The 14,000-nt window shown below is 59.3% G+C and overlaps 3 protein-coding genes across 5 annotated transcripts in view; 1 reads left to right on the top strand and 2 right to left on the bottom strand.

The window, feature by feature from the left end:
* The window catches only part of CATSPERD (cation channel sperm associated auxiliary subunit delta), a 39,031-nt gene extending 35,976 nt beyond the window's left edge, over positions 1–3,055 (top strand). The window contains exons 21-22 of the mRNA XM_043911852.1: positions 1,277–1,434; positions 2,743–3,055. Coding sequence (XP_043767787.1) covers positions 1,277–1,434; positions 2,743–2,980 — 396 coding nt within the window. The 3' untranslated portion in view covers positions 2,981–3,055. The remainder of the gene's footprint in view (positions 1–1,276; positions 1,435–2,742) is intronic.
* A 3,401-nt stretch (positions 3,056–6,456) lies between these two features.
* PRR22 (proline rich 22) lies at positions 6,457–8,618 on the bottom strand. Of its 3 annotated transcripts, none has more exons than XM_043911834.1 (3): positions 8,129–8,618; positions 7,965–8,027; positions 6,457–7,577 (listed from the first exon to the last, which is right to left on the bottom strand). In XM_043911834.1, the coding sequence occupies exons 1-3, from the start codon at positions 8,256–8,258 to the stop codon at positions 6,475–6,477; spliced, it is 1,296 nt and encodes a 431-aa protein (XP_043767769.1). In that variant the 5' UTR covers positions 8,259–8,618; the 3' UTR covers positions 6,457–6,474. The 3 variants fall into 3 exon arrangements, with proteins under 3 accessions (XP_043767769.1, XP_043767771.1, XP_043767770.1); XM_043911836.1 differs by having other exon boundaries at positions 8,133–8,223; XM_043911835.1 differs by having other exon boundaries at positions 6,457–8,027; positions 8,133–8,263.
* A 150-nt stretch (positions 8,619–8,768) lies between these two features.
* DUS3L (dihydrouridine synthase 3 like) lies at positions 8,769–13,755 on the bottom strand. Its single transcript, XM_043911833.1, has 13 exons — positions 13,569–13,755; positions 12,593–12,863; positions 11,824–12,336; positions 11,423–11,464; positions 11,128–11,280; positions 10,799–10,915; positions 10,567–10,632; positions 10,380–10,490; positions 10,037–10,133; positions 9,812–9,887; positions 9,267–9,455; positions 9,047–9,175; positions 8,769–8,925 (listed from the first exon to the last, which is right to left on the bottom strand). The coding sequence occupies exons 1-13, from the start codon at positions 13,664–13,666 to the stop codon at positions 8,853–8,855; spliced, it is 1,935 nt and encodes a 644-aa protein (XP_043767768.1). The 5' UTR covers positions 13,667–13,755; the 3' UTR covers positions 8,769–8,852.
* Between the last annotated feature and the right edge of the window lie 245 nt (positions 13,756–14,000).

Below are 14,000 nucleotides of genomic sequence, written 5' to 3'. Positions count from 1 at the left end.
AACTTTCTCTTCTTCCCAAACTGAAACTCTGTCCCCATGAAACACTGACTCCCGTCCCCTTCCCCTGGCACCTGACCCCCACTATCTACTTCCTGTCTCTAAGGATCTGACTCCTCTAGGGGGTCTCACTTGGGTGGGATCAGATGGTATTTGTCCTTTTGTGTCTGGCTTACTTCCCTGAGCATCACATCCTCACAGTTCATCCATGTCGTAGAGGGTGTCAGAAACCCCTGTAATGTCCTGTTAGTGTGTATGAACCTCACTTTCTTTATCCATCATCTGTCAGTGGACGTTTGGGTTGCTTCCACCTTTTGGCTACTGTGAATGGTGCTGCTGTGAACTCAGGGGTGCAAGTATCTCTTCGAGACCTTGCTTTAGTTCTCTGGTGTCACTTCTTACAAAAGAAATAATCCCTTTATAGGGGCCTTACCCTCAGGACCTCATCAAATCTCTTTCCAATGCCCCACCTCCAAATACTATCCCACTGGGGGATGTTGCATTAACGTATGAATGGGGTTGGGGATTCAGACATTCAGTGCATGGGCTTCTCCTGACAGTGGCTTCTTTTGTTACAGAGCTCGGGCTTTAGGACACATGGACTTCAGTAGTTGCTACGTGCGGGTTTAGTTGCTCTGCCCATGTGTTCCACAGCTACTAAAGCTGTGCTCCAAAGCCCAGGAGCTGCAGCTACTGAGCCCACGTGCTAAAACTACTGAAGCCTGTGTGCTCTAGAGCCCAAGTTTCACAACAAGAGAAGCCACTGCATTGAGAAGCCCTTGTACCGCAACTAAAGAGTAGCCCCTGCTCTCCGCAACTAGAGAAAAGCCCAAGCAGCAAGGAAGACCCAGCACAGCCAACAATTAATATATAAATAACTTAATTTTTAAAAAGACCTCATCTCCAAATAAGGACACTGCCCAAGGCCCTGAGGGTTAGGACTTCCCCATCTGATTTGGGGAGGAATTCAAGCCAGCTCATAACAAACACCAAGAGCGCATGTATCAGACTCACACCCAGACTCAGAGCTGCCAGGGACCCTGAGGAGTGGAGTTGTTTTGCCTGCAGCCCGCCTCAAGCTTGGGCAGGCCAGGAAGGATGAGGGCAGGAAGAAGGAGCCCCACTCACAAATTGGCTGGCCTGCCCGGCGGGCACCTGGCCCCGGACTCACTGCCACGGATGCTGGCAGACGGTGGGGCACCATGGGGTGTGTCGGAGGGCTCCCACAGCCCTCCCCGACCCCCAGGGCCAGCGGACACGCCTTTGTCGTCCTCCCCAGAATTACATGAGCTGCCATGACCCCGACTACCACGAACCCTTGAGATGGCCTGACGTCCCGTATCAGATCTTGGGAGGCCCAACAGAGAACAAGGTTGTTTTCGACCAAAGAAACGGCATCTACATCTTCTTCATTTCTATCGTGGATCCATCCTACAGGTGAGTGGATGAGGGGAGTCGCCGTGCACCAGGGGCCCCTGGGGAGACAGCTGGTGCTTCTAGGGCAGGTCCCGCACGTGTGTGGGACCCACTGTCTGCCACCCTTAGGCAGGTCCTGGATAAACCTGAATCCCCCAACAGCTCAGACCATCCCCGGGAAAAGTGATACTTTAAGCCGTGGATGGCATTTGTTCACTCGCTAAGTAAATCTTTATTCAGAGGCCACGCCAGGCCCTGGGGGAAATAACAATGCCCAGCAGCACCCCATCCCTACCCTGGGGACTCAGAGTCACCCCATGGCTATGTCTCACTGGTGGGCACAGACAGGCTCCAAAGCTCCCAGGATATTCAGGGGGTCTGCAATCCGTCTGACTTCCCATTGGTAATTTGAAATCAGCACGGGCCAGAGTGTTAACGCCACAGAAACTGACACAGGTTATGGGCCTGGCCTCCCAGGCACCCCACCCCTGCCCTAAGAGCTGGGTATTAATATTCACCACCCACTTGTGCTGGATCAAATTGTGAGCATCTCCCACTGGGAGGGGGAACGTGGGCAGCATTCTTTCCCCCATCATGTTTCCCCTCCAGGTGGACACAAAAGCCACCCTCAAAAACTTGGGGGGACCCTGCCTTCCCTAGGGGCCCAAGACCAGACCACCTCTGGGACATCAGGGGTGGAAGGCTGGGGAGACCCTGGGGACACCCAGGGGTGGCGGGGAAGGGGCCTGCCTGGGAGCCTCAGCCCATCCCCTCCCCCCACCTGCCTCCTGCAGTTTCCCTGACTACTCGCCCTCTGGGTCTTCTTACCTGGGTGACCTTCCCCCCATCCTGCTCCCCCCATTTCAGGGATGCTGTGTCCCCTGTCACACCCCCACTGTGTGATGAACAGTTTCTTGGCCTCTTCTGCCCCACCCCCAAGATAGCCTGGGCATGGAGGGGAGACCCCTTGTCCCCAGAGCAGGGGACCACCGGGGCCCTGGGGAAAAACATGACCTCTGCGAAATACAAAGAGGATGACAGATCAGAGGGGAGAGAAGTGGGTATGAATGGAACTCAGTGTCCCGAGTCACCACTCCAGGCCCAGCTGTCATTCCCATGGGTCTTAAAATGTTTGCTGGGGGAATTCCCTGGCAGTCCAGTGGTTAGGGTTCCTTGCTTTCATGGCCGTGAGCCCTGGTTCAATCCCTGGTCGGAGAACTAAGATCCCACAAGCAGAGCAGAGTGGCCAAAACGAAAAAGCTTGCTGGGGTGAAGGGCGGGGCCCCTGAAGGCGGGGCCCCACAGACTCGGCCCGCCCACCCCTCGCAGCTACTGCCACCTGGAGACCACCTTCAGCGTCTATGTCTACGGGGCCTTCCCGCTGTCCATCTTCCCGCCGGAGATCACCATTGTCCTGCTCACGGTGGCCACCCTGCTGTCCGTGTGGCTGGCTTACATGATCCCCCAGCTGCTGCACATGGAGCAGGGCCTCGAGGTCAGCGGCTTCTGGGCCAGACTGTACCAGAGATGCAGGAGGTCTTGTGCGTGTCTCTGGGGCAGTTGCTGACCACCCATGGCGGGAGGGAATGCCAGGGAGAGGGCAGAGTTGCTGTAGAGGGTTTGTGAAAATAGCCAGTGGCAGTGTGAATCGCTCATGTTTTGTGGTTTTTCTACACCCATCAGCTTCCCTGGACATCCTGGCATCAGAGTCCCTCTTAACTCTAGCACCTGCATGTGTAAGGATATAAGGATAAGGAGGACAGCCCAAGTCCTAATGAACAGGAGCTTGGTGGGGACTTCCCTGCTGGCCCAGTGGTTGGGACTTCACGTTGCAGGGGTTCAATCCCTGGTTGGGGAACTAAGATCCCACAAGCCATTCAGCATGGCCAAAAAAAAGAAAAACACTGAACAGGAGCTTGGAGAAATGAGCTCACCCACGCATGTGGTGTGCTCACCTGCAAGCCCCTGAGATTTATCAGACACATGATGTGTTCTGTTAGATAAGGATGAGATCCGAGGAAGGGGGTGTGGGTCCATCTCTGTTGATAAACCCTGATGTATATACAAATGAACACACGTAGACTTGTGTGGGATGTCCGTGAATAAGATTTGTAAGCATAGTACATATTTTATATGTACATGTGTTAGGCATACACATAGATACAGATGGTGGGCATATATATATGCAGATGTACAAACATGTATATAGCACAGGTAAGGCATACACATACATATGTGTAGATAATGTGCATGTGTGTGCATGCATATTGTATATGTGTGGGTATGTGTGGGTATTTGTGTGGATATTGCACACGTGTATATCTGCAATCGACATACATGTGTGTACATGTCTATGATACACATTCATGTAAACATGTGCGTGTATGTGTGGGTGATGTGTCACACAAGTGTCTATGTATAATGTGCATACAACTGCACACATACATGTATGGGTAAATGTGTGCACACGTAACATGCATGCCTGTCTACAAGGACACATGCAGACATATAAATATACACGTGAATACATAGATAGGTATGTATACACTGTATATGCAATGTACACATAGATGGATATGTATGTTGGATCAGTCTGTCCCTGTGTTTAGCGGGCTTCCCTCTCCCACACATCCTTCAAATTCCAGGTGGTGCGGGACACTGTCTCATTCTAGTGAAAACTTGCTCTGTAACTTTTCTGATCACTCTTAGGTTAAAAGAACACATCCCGTGGTCATTTACTTGCTCTGTTTGTTTTTGGCCGTGGCTGGAGGCATGTGGGATCTTATTAACAGTTCCCCGTGGTGTGTGCTATGCTTAGTCACTCAGTCGTGGCCGACTCTTTGCCACCCCATAGACTGTAGCCTGCCAGGCTCCTCTGTCCATGGGATTCTCCAGGCAAGAATACTGGAGTGGGTTGCCATGGCCTCCTCCAGGGGGTCTTCTCAACCCAGGGATCGACCCCAGGTCTCCAGCACTGCAGGCAGATTCTTTACTGCCTGAACCACCAGGGAAGCCCATGAATACTGGGTAGCCTATTCTTTCTCCAGGTCATTTTCCTGACCCAGGAATCAAACCGCGGTCTCCTGCATCGCAGGCGCATTCTTTACCAGCTGACCTACCAGGGAAGCCCTAATAGTCACCCAACCAGGGATCAAACCCAAGCCTCCTGCAGTGGAAGCTTAGAGTCTTAACCACTGGACCCCCAGGAAAGTACCCCCTCCACGCCATGGTCATTTAAATGGCCTAATACAGGGGCTTCCCTTGCAGTCCAGTGGTTAGGACTCGGCATTTTCACTGACATGGGCCCAGGTTCAAGCCAGTCATTTTGTCCCACCATCGGGGGCTGAGTTGCTCTGCCCCATCCACCTTCCAGGCCTGATGGGGGGTCACGAGATGGGATGCCATGCTTCACGATCCTCAGTCCACATTAATCTTACAGAAAAGCAAGTGCCTCCCCTCACATCCACCTTGCTTGCCAGGGGCTCCCCGTCACTGGGGGCACTTCATATGTCTCAAAAACACCCGTGAACACGGCTGCAGAGAGGGCTCCAAGGGAGGTGAGGGCAGTGAGCTGCTGGCTTCTCGAGGCCCCTGTCCCGTTCAGAGAAGAGTCAGGTAAGTGCAGGTGCAGACTTGGGGCTGCCCCCGCCTCCCTGAGCCTTGGAACAGGCTTCAGGGAGACGAGCCCTGCAGGCTCGAGGTGTGGTGACAGCACATGGGATCCCCCCCTGACCCAACATCTCCTGGACCCCAGTCAAGCCCCCCAGGTTCCCAGCAGAGTCCAAGAGTGAAAGCCCCTGAGACCCAGCCCTGAATCTGGGGCAAGAGGGCCCTTACTCCCGCAGGGGAGGGAAGCAGGCGGGGCTGGCCTACTCCAGAGGTGAGCTCCATCTCTCCTTGTTGTTTTCTTGCTAAGTCGTGTCTGAGTCTTTTGGAACCCCATGGACTGTAGCCCGCCACCCTCCTCTGTCCATGGGATTCTCCAGACAAGAACACAGGAGTGGGTTGTCATTTCCGTCTCTAGGGGATCTTGCCGACCCAGGGTCAAACGCTTGTTTCCTGCATTGACAGGTAGACTCGTGACCACTGAGCCACCAAGGAAGCCCCCAAGTCGCCTTACCTCCTTGCACGTCACCCCCTTCAGGGTCACCTTGAGTATTTCAGGGGAGGGTACAAACAGCAGCTGCTCCAGACTCTCCAGTGGGAAGGGCTGAAGAGAGCCTGGCCTGGGACCCACAGGGGTGGGAGCCATGTGGATGCAGTGGGAGGAGCCCAGGCAGGAGGGAACAGGGGTGAGAACTGAAATCCCAGGCTTCCTGTGCCTGCCACGCGCGGCCGGGTCCAATGAGGGGACGCGGCCCCCTGCCCATCTTAGGACAGGCACGCCCACCCAGGCCTCGGGCTTCACCTGGGCTGCAGATGCACTCTGCATGCCCCATCACATGCGGGCCTGTTCCCGACCACCCATGTACCAGGCGGGCAACATCTCCCGCATCCCTGCCCAGCCCCCACCCTCAGACCTCAGGTGCCTCCACCTCCAACCAGCACCTGCCTCCACACCCCAGCTCTCTGCATGAACATGGGTGGAGGTCCGCCCCTTCACCATTGGTGACAACACCTGCCCTGCCAGGCGGGTGGAGGCTGAGCGCAGCCTGCAGACCTCTCTAAGGCCTTCCCCCCTCCCACCAGTAGTGGCTTCAGAGGGATGGTCGGGGATATGCAGGCCACTCCCCAACTCCTGCATTTGCTGTGTGTCTCCAGGCCAGTCCCTACTCATCTCTGGGCAGCCCTGACTTTCCCGGTCAAACACAGAAGTGAAATTCTTGCAGTGTAGGAGTCAGGCGGTTCCCACCTCTCCAAAGTGCTGGCTGACTTGGATTCTCTCTGGATAGATTTAGAATCCCAAATCCGAATCTAGGGCTCCCCCACTCTGCTCCATAAGTCCAGCACCCTCGGGGTCCTGCAGGGCCTCACCCCGTGGCCTGGGGCCCATTGCACAACAGGGCATGGGGACACCCTGACGCCACTAGGCGGACACAGCACTGAGAGATCAAATCCGCTTTAATGGGGGGTGGCCCCCAGGTCCTGCCGGGGCCCTGAGGAGGCAGCGCTCGTGGGACCCGTGGCCTGCTTGCCCTTGCTGCCCTGCCGCCCCTTCTTGGTGGTGGAACTGCCTGCCTTCCTCTTGCCAGGGGGCTCGGCCCGGGGGGCAACGGCTGTGGTGTTGGCGGCAGGGGGCCCCGGACGGGGCAGCGGCTCCTCATCCAGTGCCTTAAAGTTGAAGAAGTAGTCCACGTTGGAGACAGTGTCCAGGATCTCAGGCACGCTGTAGTCGAAGGACAGCAGCTCATCGGGCAGGTGCAGCGAGCGGATGTCACCGGAGGAGGAGTCGTCGCCGCCGCCCCCACTGTCGGGCAGGGCTGGCCCAGGCCCCAGGGGCTTGTGAGGGGCCCCTTCGGGCTCAGCACCGCCTGGCAGGCAGTCGAAGAGCTTCATCGCATCCTCCAGCAGCACCTTCTCGGGCAGCGCAAAGGCCCGGGCCACCTCGGGGGTTCTGGCCTCCCCTGCCCCCAGTGGGGCCACCTCGGCATCGGCTGCCTTGGGTTCGGCAGGGCCCGGTGGGTACAGCGGGCCTGGGGGTGGCTCCTTGACTGGGAAGGTCAAGGGCTCCCCGGGCTCTTGCAGGTGGCTCAGGCGGCCCTTGAGTTGGCTATAGGCGCCCGGGGGCAGTGTGGCCTCGGTGGGTAGCGTGATGAGCAGCGAGGGCAGCTTGCTCTCCTTGGGGGGTGGTGGGGGCGCCAGGCCCTCCTTGATCAAGGGCAGGGGCAGCTCTACGAAGGCGGGCGGCCCCCCATCCCCCATGAAGCCCATGGTCTCGGGCCCCGGCCCCTCAGGCGGGAAGTATGGCAGGAGGTACTGGGGGCCCCCCGGAGGCGGTGGCTGGTAGTGGGGGTATGGTGGGAGCGGTGGGGGCGGAACCGGGGCCTTGAGGTAGTGCTGGGGCTCCAGGAGGTAAGTGCCTTGCGAGGTGGGGGCCCCAGCTGGCCCCACATCGCCCACGGCCACCAGCTTGTACAGGGACGACTGGCCGAAGTCGGTGGCGGCCCACTCGATTCGGTAGATGCGGGGGTCAAAGAAGCACCCACAGGGTGCCATCTGGAAACCTGTGGCCAGGAGGGTGGCCCTCAGAGGGGCGGTCCTGGGACCCGCCTGGGGGGCACATCAGGGGGACACAGGACACGGACCAGCCCTGGGGTCCATTTGGGGGACGAGGACATAGGCTTTGCCTCTGGGGGTTTATCTACCGATCTGGGGACCCAGGATGTGCTTTGGGGGCTCATCGGGGTTGGGGGGTGGCTGGAGACACAGACCTGGCTTTGGGGAACCTGACTGGGGGACAAGAGTCATGGGGCTGCCTTACTGTCAGGGCCCCATTGAGGGGATGAGGGACACTGGCCTTGCTTTGGAGTCGGAAGCCCTCTAGGGTTAGGGTGGGGACGAGATGGCCCCGCCCACTCCCCAGTCCTCAAGGGTTGGCGGGAGGCCAGTACCTGCTGGAGGGGTTGGGAACACCTCCTTCTCCGGGGCTGGGGGGTGGTACAGGTTGGAGGAACCTGTGGACAAGAGCAGGCAGGCGGGTGGGGTCCTGAGGCTGGCGGACAGAGAGCCCCGGGCCCTGCCCCCATGGCTGCACCCCCCCCCCACCGACTCATACCCACAGAGGACAGAGGCTCTGTGCAGGCGGGAGTGGGCTGGCTGCCCAGCCCATCAGTGGCATCCAGGCCCCGGGAACTGAAGCCTTCTTGGGGAGCTGTGGGTGCGTAGAAGGGCTTGGGGTGCTGCATAGGGAGGCGGGGGCCCGGCCCAGGCGGGCCAGGAGGGCAGCAGATGGGGAGCACAGGTGGCCCACCCAGAGAACAGGCTCAGAGTCCTGTGGAGTTCTGTTTGTCTGGTTACTCCCGGCAGCGGGTTCCAGGCTGTGGCCCGCCCACTGGTCGGGGTTCCGGGTAATGGCGGAGTGGGGAGTGGGCAGGGGTGGACCAGGAAACCAAGGGAACCAGAGACGGGCATCACAGAGGGTATGGTGGACCTTGGATGTGGTCTGCTGCTTTCCGCCCCTGCGAGCATGGCTTGCCAGTCAGCTCTGAGGCCCCTTCCTCCAAGCAGCCTACCCTGATCCACACTCAGGTAGGCGGAAGCCCCATCTCATGGGCTCTGATGGCTTCTTTGTTGTCAAGGCCTTTTGGGCACTAGCAGTGGCCAGCACAGGGCTGGCGAATGAGTGAAGGGGTGAGGGGGATGTGTGGGTGGGGATGGCAGGGGGCCAAGGGCAGCCTCAGGGTCACAGAAAGGCCTGGGTTTTAGAAGAATAAAATTTATTGTCTTCTCACGCTTTAGGGGGCCCTCTGGATACTCAGATGCCCCTCCTGCCCCTGTGGCTACTTGTAGGCATTGGCCTTGTGCTTGGGCAGGAAGACGAAGTTGGGCGGGACGGGTCCCAGCAGCATCTCACTGTGGGGAGGGAGGCAGGTGGCCGGGGTCAGGCCTGGCACAGGGCGGCCCCCAATCCAGCTCACCCCAGACCCACCAGGTCCTTGATCATCCTGCCCCCCGGGCCTCAGTTCCCAGGCACCTGATGCGAATCCAGTCGGCTGCCTTCTGGCTGGCCATGAGCGTCTCCAGGTAGTCGCGGCCCAGGTAGTAGGGTGGCCGCTCATTGATCCGCTGCGGGAGCCGCTCCAGCAGGCCCACGGGCACGTACCTGTGGGCGGGGGCAGCGGGAAAGGGGCTGGGCTGGGGCTCCCCACAACACTGCACCTGGCCTGCCCCACTGCCCCGCCGCCCCATCCCACCTGCACAGGAAGGAGAGCCACTCGAGGAGGAAGCGGCGCGTCTTCTCCACGCCCTGCGTGTCCGAGCCCCAGTGCTCCAGGCCGTAGTGTGTGAAGTCCCGCAGGATGTCCAGGCGCTCGGACGACGAGATGTCCCAGTGCCTCTGCTCCTTGATCTCCGTGAACAGCCACGGCTTGAGCAGGGCGCCACTGGGGGTGGGCAGTGGGCGATGGTCAGTGGGCCAGTGGGGAAACCCCGGCCCCCAAAACCACAGTCCCCAGCCTCCCAGCCACACGCTCACATGACTCTCAAAGCCAGAAAATTCTGGGACTTCGCTGGGGCCCAGTGGCTAAGACTCCACGCTCCCAATGCAAGGGGTCTGGGTTTCATCTCTAGTCAGGGAACTACACCCCACATGCCCCAACTAAAAATCCCACACCCCATAATAAAGATCAAAGTTCCCACATGCTGCAACTAAGACCCGACACAGCCAAATTAAAAAAAAAGTATGAGAGTTCCAAGCTATGGCTCTAAGGCCACAGCTGCAGCCCCAAGGCACACGCACCGCGCGATCATGACCCCTGAGACACCGGTCTGCAGGGCTCGGTTGGCATCCTCGTAGGACAAGACGTCTCCATTCCCTGAAGGACAGAGGCCAGGGTCTCAGGGAGCCACGTCAGGCGGCGGTGCCAGGGCATGAGGAGTTCTCGCCAGCCCGGGAGCCCCTCATCGGGGAAGGGAGGGGCCCAGGCGAGGGGTGGGCCTGGGCGTGTGGCCTGTGGGCACCCACCGAAAAGGGGCATGGGGCGGGCCGCCGCCACGCACTGTTCGATGTACTGCCAGTCAGCCAACTTGGTGTAGCGCTGCTCCCGTGAGCGGCCGTGGAGCTGGAGGAGAGGCGGCCGCGTGGGGAGGGGTGGAGGGGCCGGGGAAGTGGAGGATCAGAGAGAGAGAGAGAGAGACCCAGAGAGCCCAGCAGAGACGGACTGAGAGAGAGAGAGACAGAGAGATGGACAGACGGAGACAAGAGATGGAGGGCGAGCCAGAGACCAGGAGAGAGGAGACGGGAGGGAGGGATGGTTAGAAAGGGAAGTGCCTTGTGGCCCCGCCGCCCGCCGCACCCCGAGACCCACCGTGACCAGAGCCGCCCCCCAGGCCCGCAGATCGGGCAGCAGTCGGTGGGCCAGATTCACACGCTCCTGGACACCCGTGCGCAGCTTCACAGTCAGCGGCACGTCCAGCACCTGTGGGAACGGGGTAATCTGCAGCAGGGCCTCGGGTTGGGCGGTGAGAGCTGTGGGCGGTCATCTTGGGCAGTACCTGGTTCATGCCGCGGACGATCTGCTGGAACTTGGCCAAGCGGTTCATGAGGGCACAGCCCCCACCCTGGGAGAGACAGGCGGCTGAAGCTCGGGAAGGCAGGACCCAGGCTGGGCCTGATGCCAGCTCCCAGCCCACCGCTGCCTTCCTTGTCTAGATGCAGAAAGCAAGGCCCAGAGGCCCCCACAGATTCCTAGGGACTCCACCCTCAGCCACTCTGAATGTTGGGTACCTTCTTGAACACGAGATCAATGGGGCAGCCGACATTGATGTCCACGAAATCCACCTCAATGGTGCGGTTCAGCAGCTCGGCACATTTGGTCATGGTGTCAGGAAAGGCGCCTTCAAGCTGTGGCCAAATGGGTGGGCAGGGGTGAGGGGCCGTCCTGCCTGGCCCCGTGCCGAGCTATCAGCTCCTCCAGGTGCGTCAGGCTGGCACGTGACCAGCAGCTGAGGCAGGGGGTCTGGGAGGTGATCCGGGAGAGCCTGACCCTGCAGCTGGCTCTGACAGGTTAACAGCCAAGAGTCCCTCCTCCTTCCCTTCCTCGGGGCGGCACCAACCTGGACGCCAAAGATATCCTCGCAGGGGTGGCGTTTGAGCAGGGCCCACTCGGACGTCTGGCCCTGTAGCAGGTTGGTGCACACAGCCATCTCCCCGCAGGTCACATCTGCCCCGAAGCGCTTACAGATCCGGCGGAAGGGCAGGTTGCCACACTGGGAACAGTGGAATGCACACATAAGGGCATGGCAGGCTAGGACCCCAGACACGCACCCAAGCCCCCCGGGCAGGGGGACCAGTGGGTACTGCTGTGATGAGCACATTGCCAGCACCTGCCCACACCGCTGTGGACCCTACCGTGGTGAGTGGGGCCAGGTACAGCTTGCCACTGATGTCCAGCTGAAAGGGAAAAAAAGCACACTGAATCTCCACCCACGAATCTGGCTTTGGAGGCCTCTCAAGCCTCAAGCCTTCCCATAGGCTTTGTCCTGCCCCAGTGAGTCTGGCTCCTTTTCACCTCCACACCTCTGCACAGGTCACCTAATCCCTCCATGAGGAAAGTTCCTTTCTCCATGCTTTTCTCTGCTAGAGAGCTTCTACTCAACCATCGAAGCCCCAGTCCCAACGCCCTCCCTTCTAGGAAGCCTTTTCCACTGCCCCCTTGTTATCGCCTGGACCCTCTGGAGCTGGGAGTGAGTGTCCAGCTCTGTCCGCTCCCGGCACTGCTAGTGTCCTCAGAGGGGGCCCATGACACATACCCGCCGCTTCTCATGGGGCCTCAACCTGACTACATCCTCATCTGTCAGGGGTCCGCAGGTCCTTAAAGGGCCACTGGGAGGGCCAACGGTGTCCGGTTCCTGGGGGGCCAGCTGGATGTCACAGTTATCCTGCCCTGGGGCACCCTCGGCCTCCCTGCCCTCAGGGACAGTGGCTTCGGAGGTGGGGCCTGGCAGCGGGCCCCTGCTCAGCTGGCGCAGAGCCTGCTCTGCACGCTTGAAGTGGATCTTCCTTTTTCGCAGCTGCTGCTGCAGGGCCTTGTCCAGGCCGTTGCGGACGGGCGGCGCCTGGACCAACCCCTCCCTCACCAGATTCTGGCCCTCGGGCCCCAGATGGGCCCCGGCAAAGCGGCAGGTTACACCATAGGGGCACCTGCCGAAGGTCTCGAAGAGCACACAGCTGGGGCCAAGGTCAGCAGGCTTGGTCTCCAGGTAGTGGCCCACGTCATGCAGGAAGCGGCAGCGGTCACCATAGAAACACCTAGCAGCTGATTCCTGCAAGGAAACAGGGAGGCAATGAGGGAGGACAGAGAGAGCTGACGAAGCCAGTCAGGCAGCCTAGGTCTGAAACTCAGATCCCTCCCCTCCTGGCTGTGTGTCCTCAGACAAGTCAGAAACCTCACCAAGCCTCAGTTTCTTCACCTGGAAGATGGGAACAATAATTATACACCATAACGTCATGAAGATTGAACAGGGGGCAGACAGGCTCACACTCAAGGCATCTGGGACTTTCGGTGACAGTGACACACACCTGGACCAGAGAGGGGCAGAGCTTGTTCTTATCATAGTGGGTGGGCTTCACGTGAGGCCGGCACTTGTTCTGGCCCCGGGCCCTCTTCTGAGCCTGAAGCTGCTCCCCAGTTTCAGCTGCCTCCTCTGCCTGCCCGTCCTCCAGTCGGATCCGCTTGGCCTCAGGCTCAGTCAGGTCATTGCCAGCAGGGTCTACAGCCTCGGATTCCTGGCTGGGCTTCTGCCCTTTGGCTTCCAGGAATTCGTGGAACTGCTCCTTGGTGGTGAGGTATCTGCCAGCAGAGAGGCAGGAGAAAGGAGGGCTTGTGAAAGAAGTATCCTGCCTTGAGCTCAGATTCATGAACGCTAGGGAAAGGGGCTAAGAACACTTGCCCCTGTTTACATGCCTCTGTTTATGGGGTACTCCCTACTTAGAACTAGCCAGCTGCCAGCCTAGGAACACTTCAAGGCCGCAGGGAGGACCTATTTTGTTCCTGGGTCCCCAGTGCCCAGACTGGAGAACTGAAGTACAAGTATCAGATGTGAACATCCCTGGCTACCTTAGGCTACAAGATACTACAAGTCCCAGCGTGCTCTGCAACGAGTCCGCTGCCGCTACATTTCCTAGCGTTCCTTTCAGCCACCCCACCCCCCACCCCAAGCCCCAGCATGCCCTGCGGCACTCGCTTCAGACACGAGTCAAGTCCCTACCTGTAAGTGCGGCGGCTGACCAGAAGTGCACTTGCGCCATTCCCGCTATACGCTAGGCCTACAGTCCCCAGCATGCACTGCGGCCTCCGCCCCAGACCCCGCCCACCCCAGCATGCACCGTGGTGTCCGCGCATGTGACAGTTCCCAACGTGCGTGATCTCAGGTGCTCGCTGACCCTGCGAGCGGACGGAAGGCCGAAACAGAAGAGCCGGCGAGCTTCCAATGCTGGGCCGCTGCCCCAGCTCCCGGCAAGCACTGCTCGGGCCGCGCCTGACCCAGCGACTCACTGAGGTTTGATGGGCGCCACTCCCCGTTCCGGCTCGACGGCTCCTGGGTCGCCACCACCACCACTCTGTGCTGAGACTTCTGCCGCTCCCTCCGCCATCGGCCCCCCTCACGCCCGCTTTGGAGTGCCGCGGAAAGGCCTTCCGGGTCGCGTGTGTGTCTTCCCCGGTCTTGCTGGTGAAGTGCGCATGCCCAGGTCGCTCCAAGTGACGCAATTGTACGCGCCTGGACGTAATGGGGCGGAACCTAGGAGGGGGTGGGGCCTCGGTTCCCTTTTCTACCTACGATCCATTTGCGGGAAACGGAAATGTGCAATGAGTCTCTTGGGGCTCTCAAACTGGCTTCCCGCGGGCCACAATCGGCTTACAGAACTATTTTGTTTTCCTGATGGAATTTTAAAACACTGCTACTTTTATATGGGCGTTCATTAAACG

The sequence above is a fragment of the Cervus elaphus genome, chromosome 9 (genome assembly GCF_910594005.1).
Source record: "Cervus elaphus chromosome 9, mCerEla1.1, whole genome shotgun sequence".
NCBI classification, from domain to species: domain Eukaryota; kingdom Metazoa; phylum Chordata; class Mammalia; order Artiodactyla; family Cervidae; genus Cervus; species Cervus elaphus.
Note: the sequence above shows the minus strand (reverse complement) of the source record. Positions and strands in the feature narration are given on the sequence as shown.

What these genes read in the sequence shown, in the direction of transcription:
- DUS3L (XM_043911833.1), bottom strand. Translation starts at nt 13,666, where the DNA reads ATGGCGGAGGGAGCGGCAGAAGTCTCAGCACAGAGTGGTGGTGGTGGC. An exon ending in TCTGCCCCTCTCTGGTCCAG is followed by an intron (nt 12,337 to 12,592) that starts GTGTGTGTCACT and finishes GTTTCCTTGCAG; the next exon opens with GAATCAGCTGCTAGGTGTTT. An exon ending in TCGTCCGCGGCATGAACCAG is followed by an intron (nt 10,491 to 10,566) that starts GTACTGCCCAAG and finishes CCGTTCCCACAG; the next exon opens with GTGCTGGACGTGCCGCTGAC.
- PRR22 (XM_043911834.1), bottom strand. Translation starts at nt 8,258, where the DNA reads ATGCAGCACCCCAAGCCCTTCTACGCACCCACAGCTCCCCAAGAAGGC. An exon ending in AGAGCCTCTGTCCTCTGTGG is followed by an intron (nt 8,028 to 8,128) that starts GTATGAGTCGGT and finishes TCTTGTCCACAG; the next exon opens with GTTCCTCCAACCTGTACCAC. An exon ending in GTTCCCAACCCCTCCAGCAG is followed by an intron (nt 7,578 to 7,964) that starts GTACTGGCCTCC and finishes TCCTGGCCACAG; the next exon opens with GTTTCCAGATGGCACCCTGT.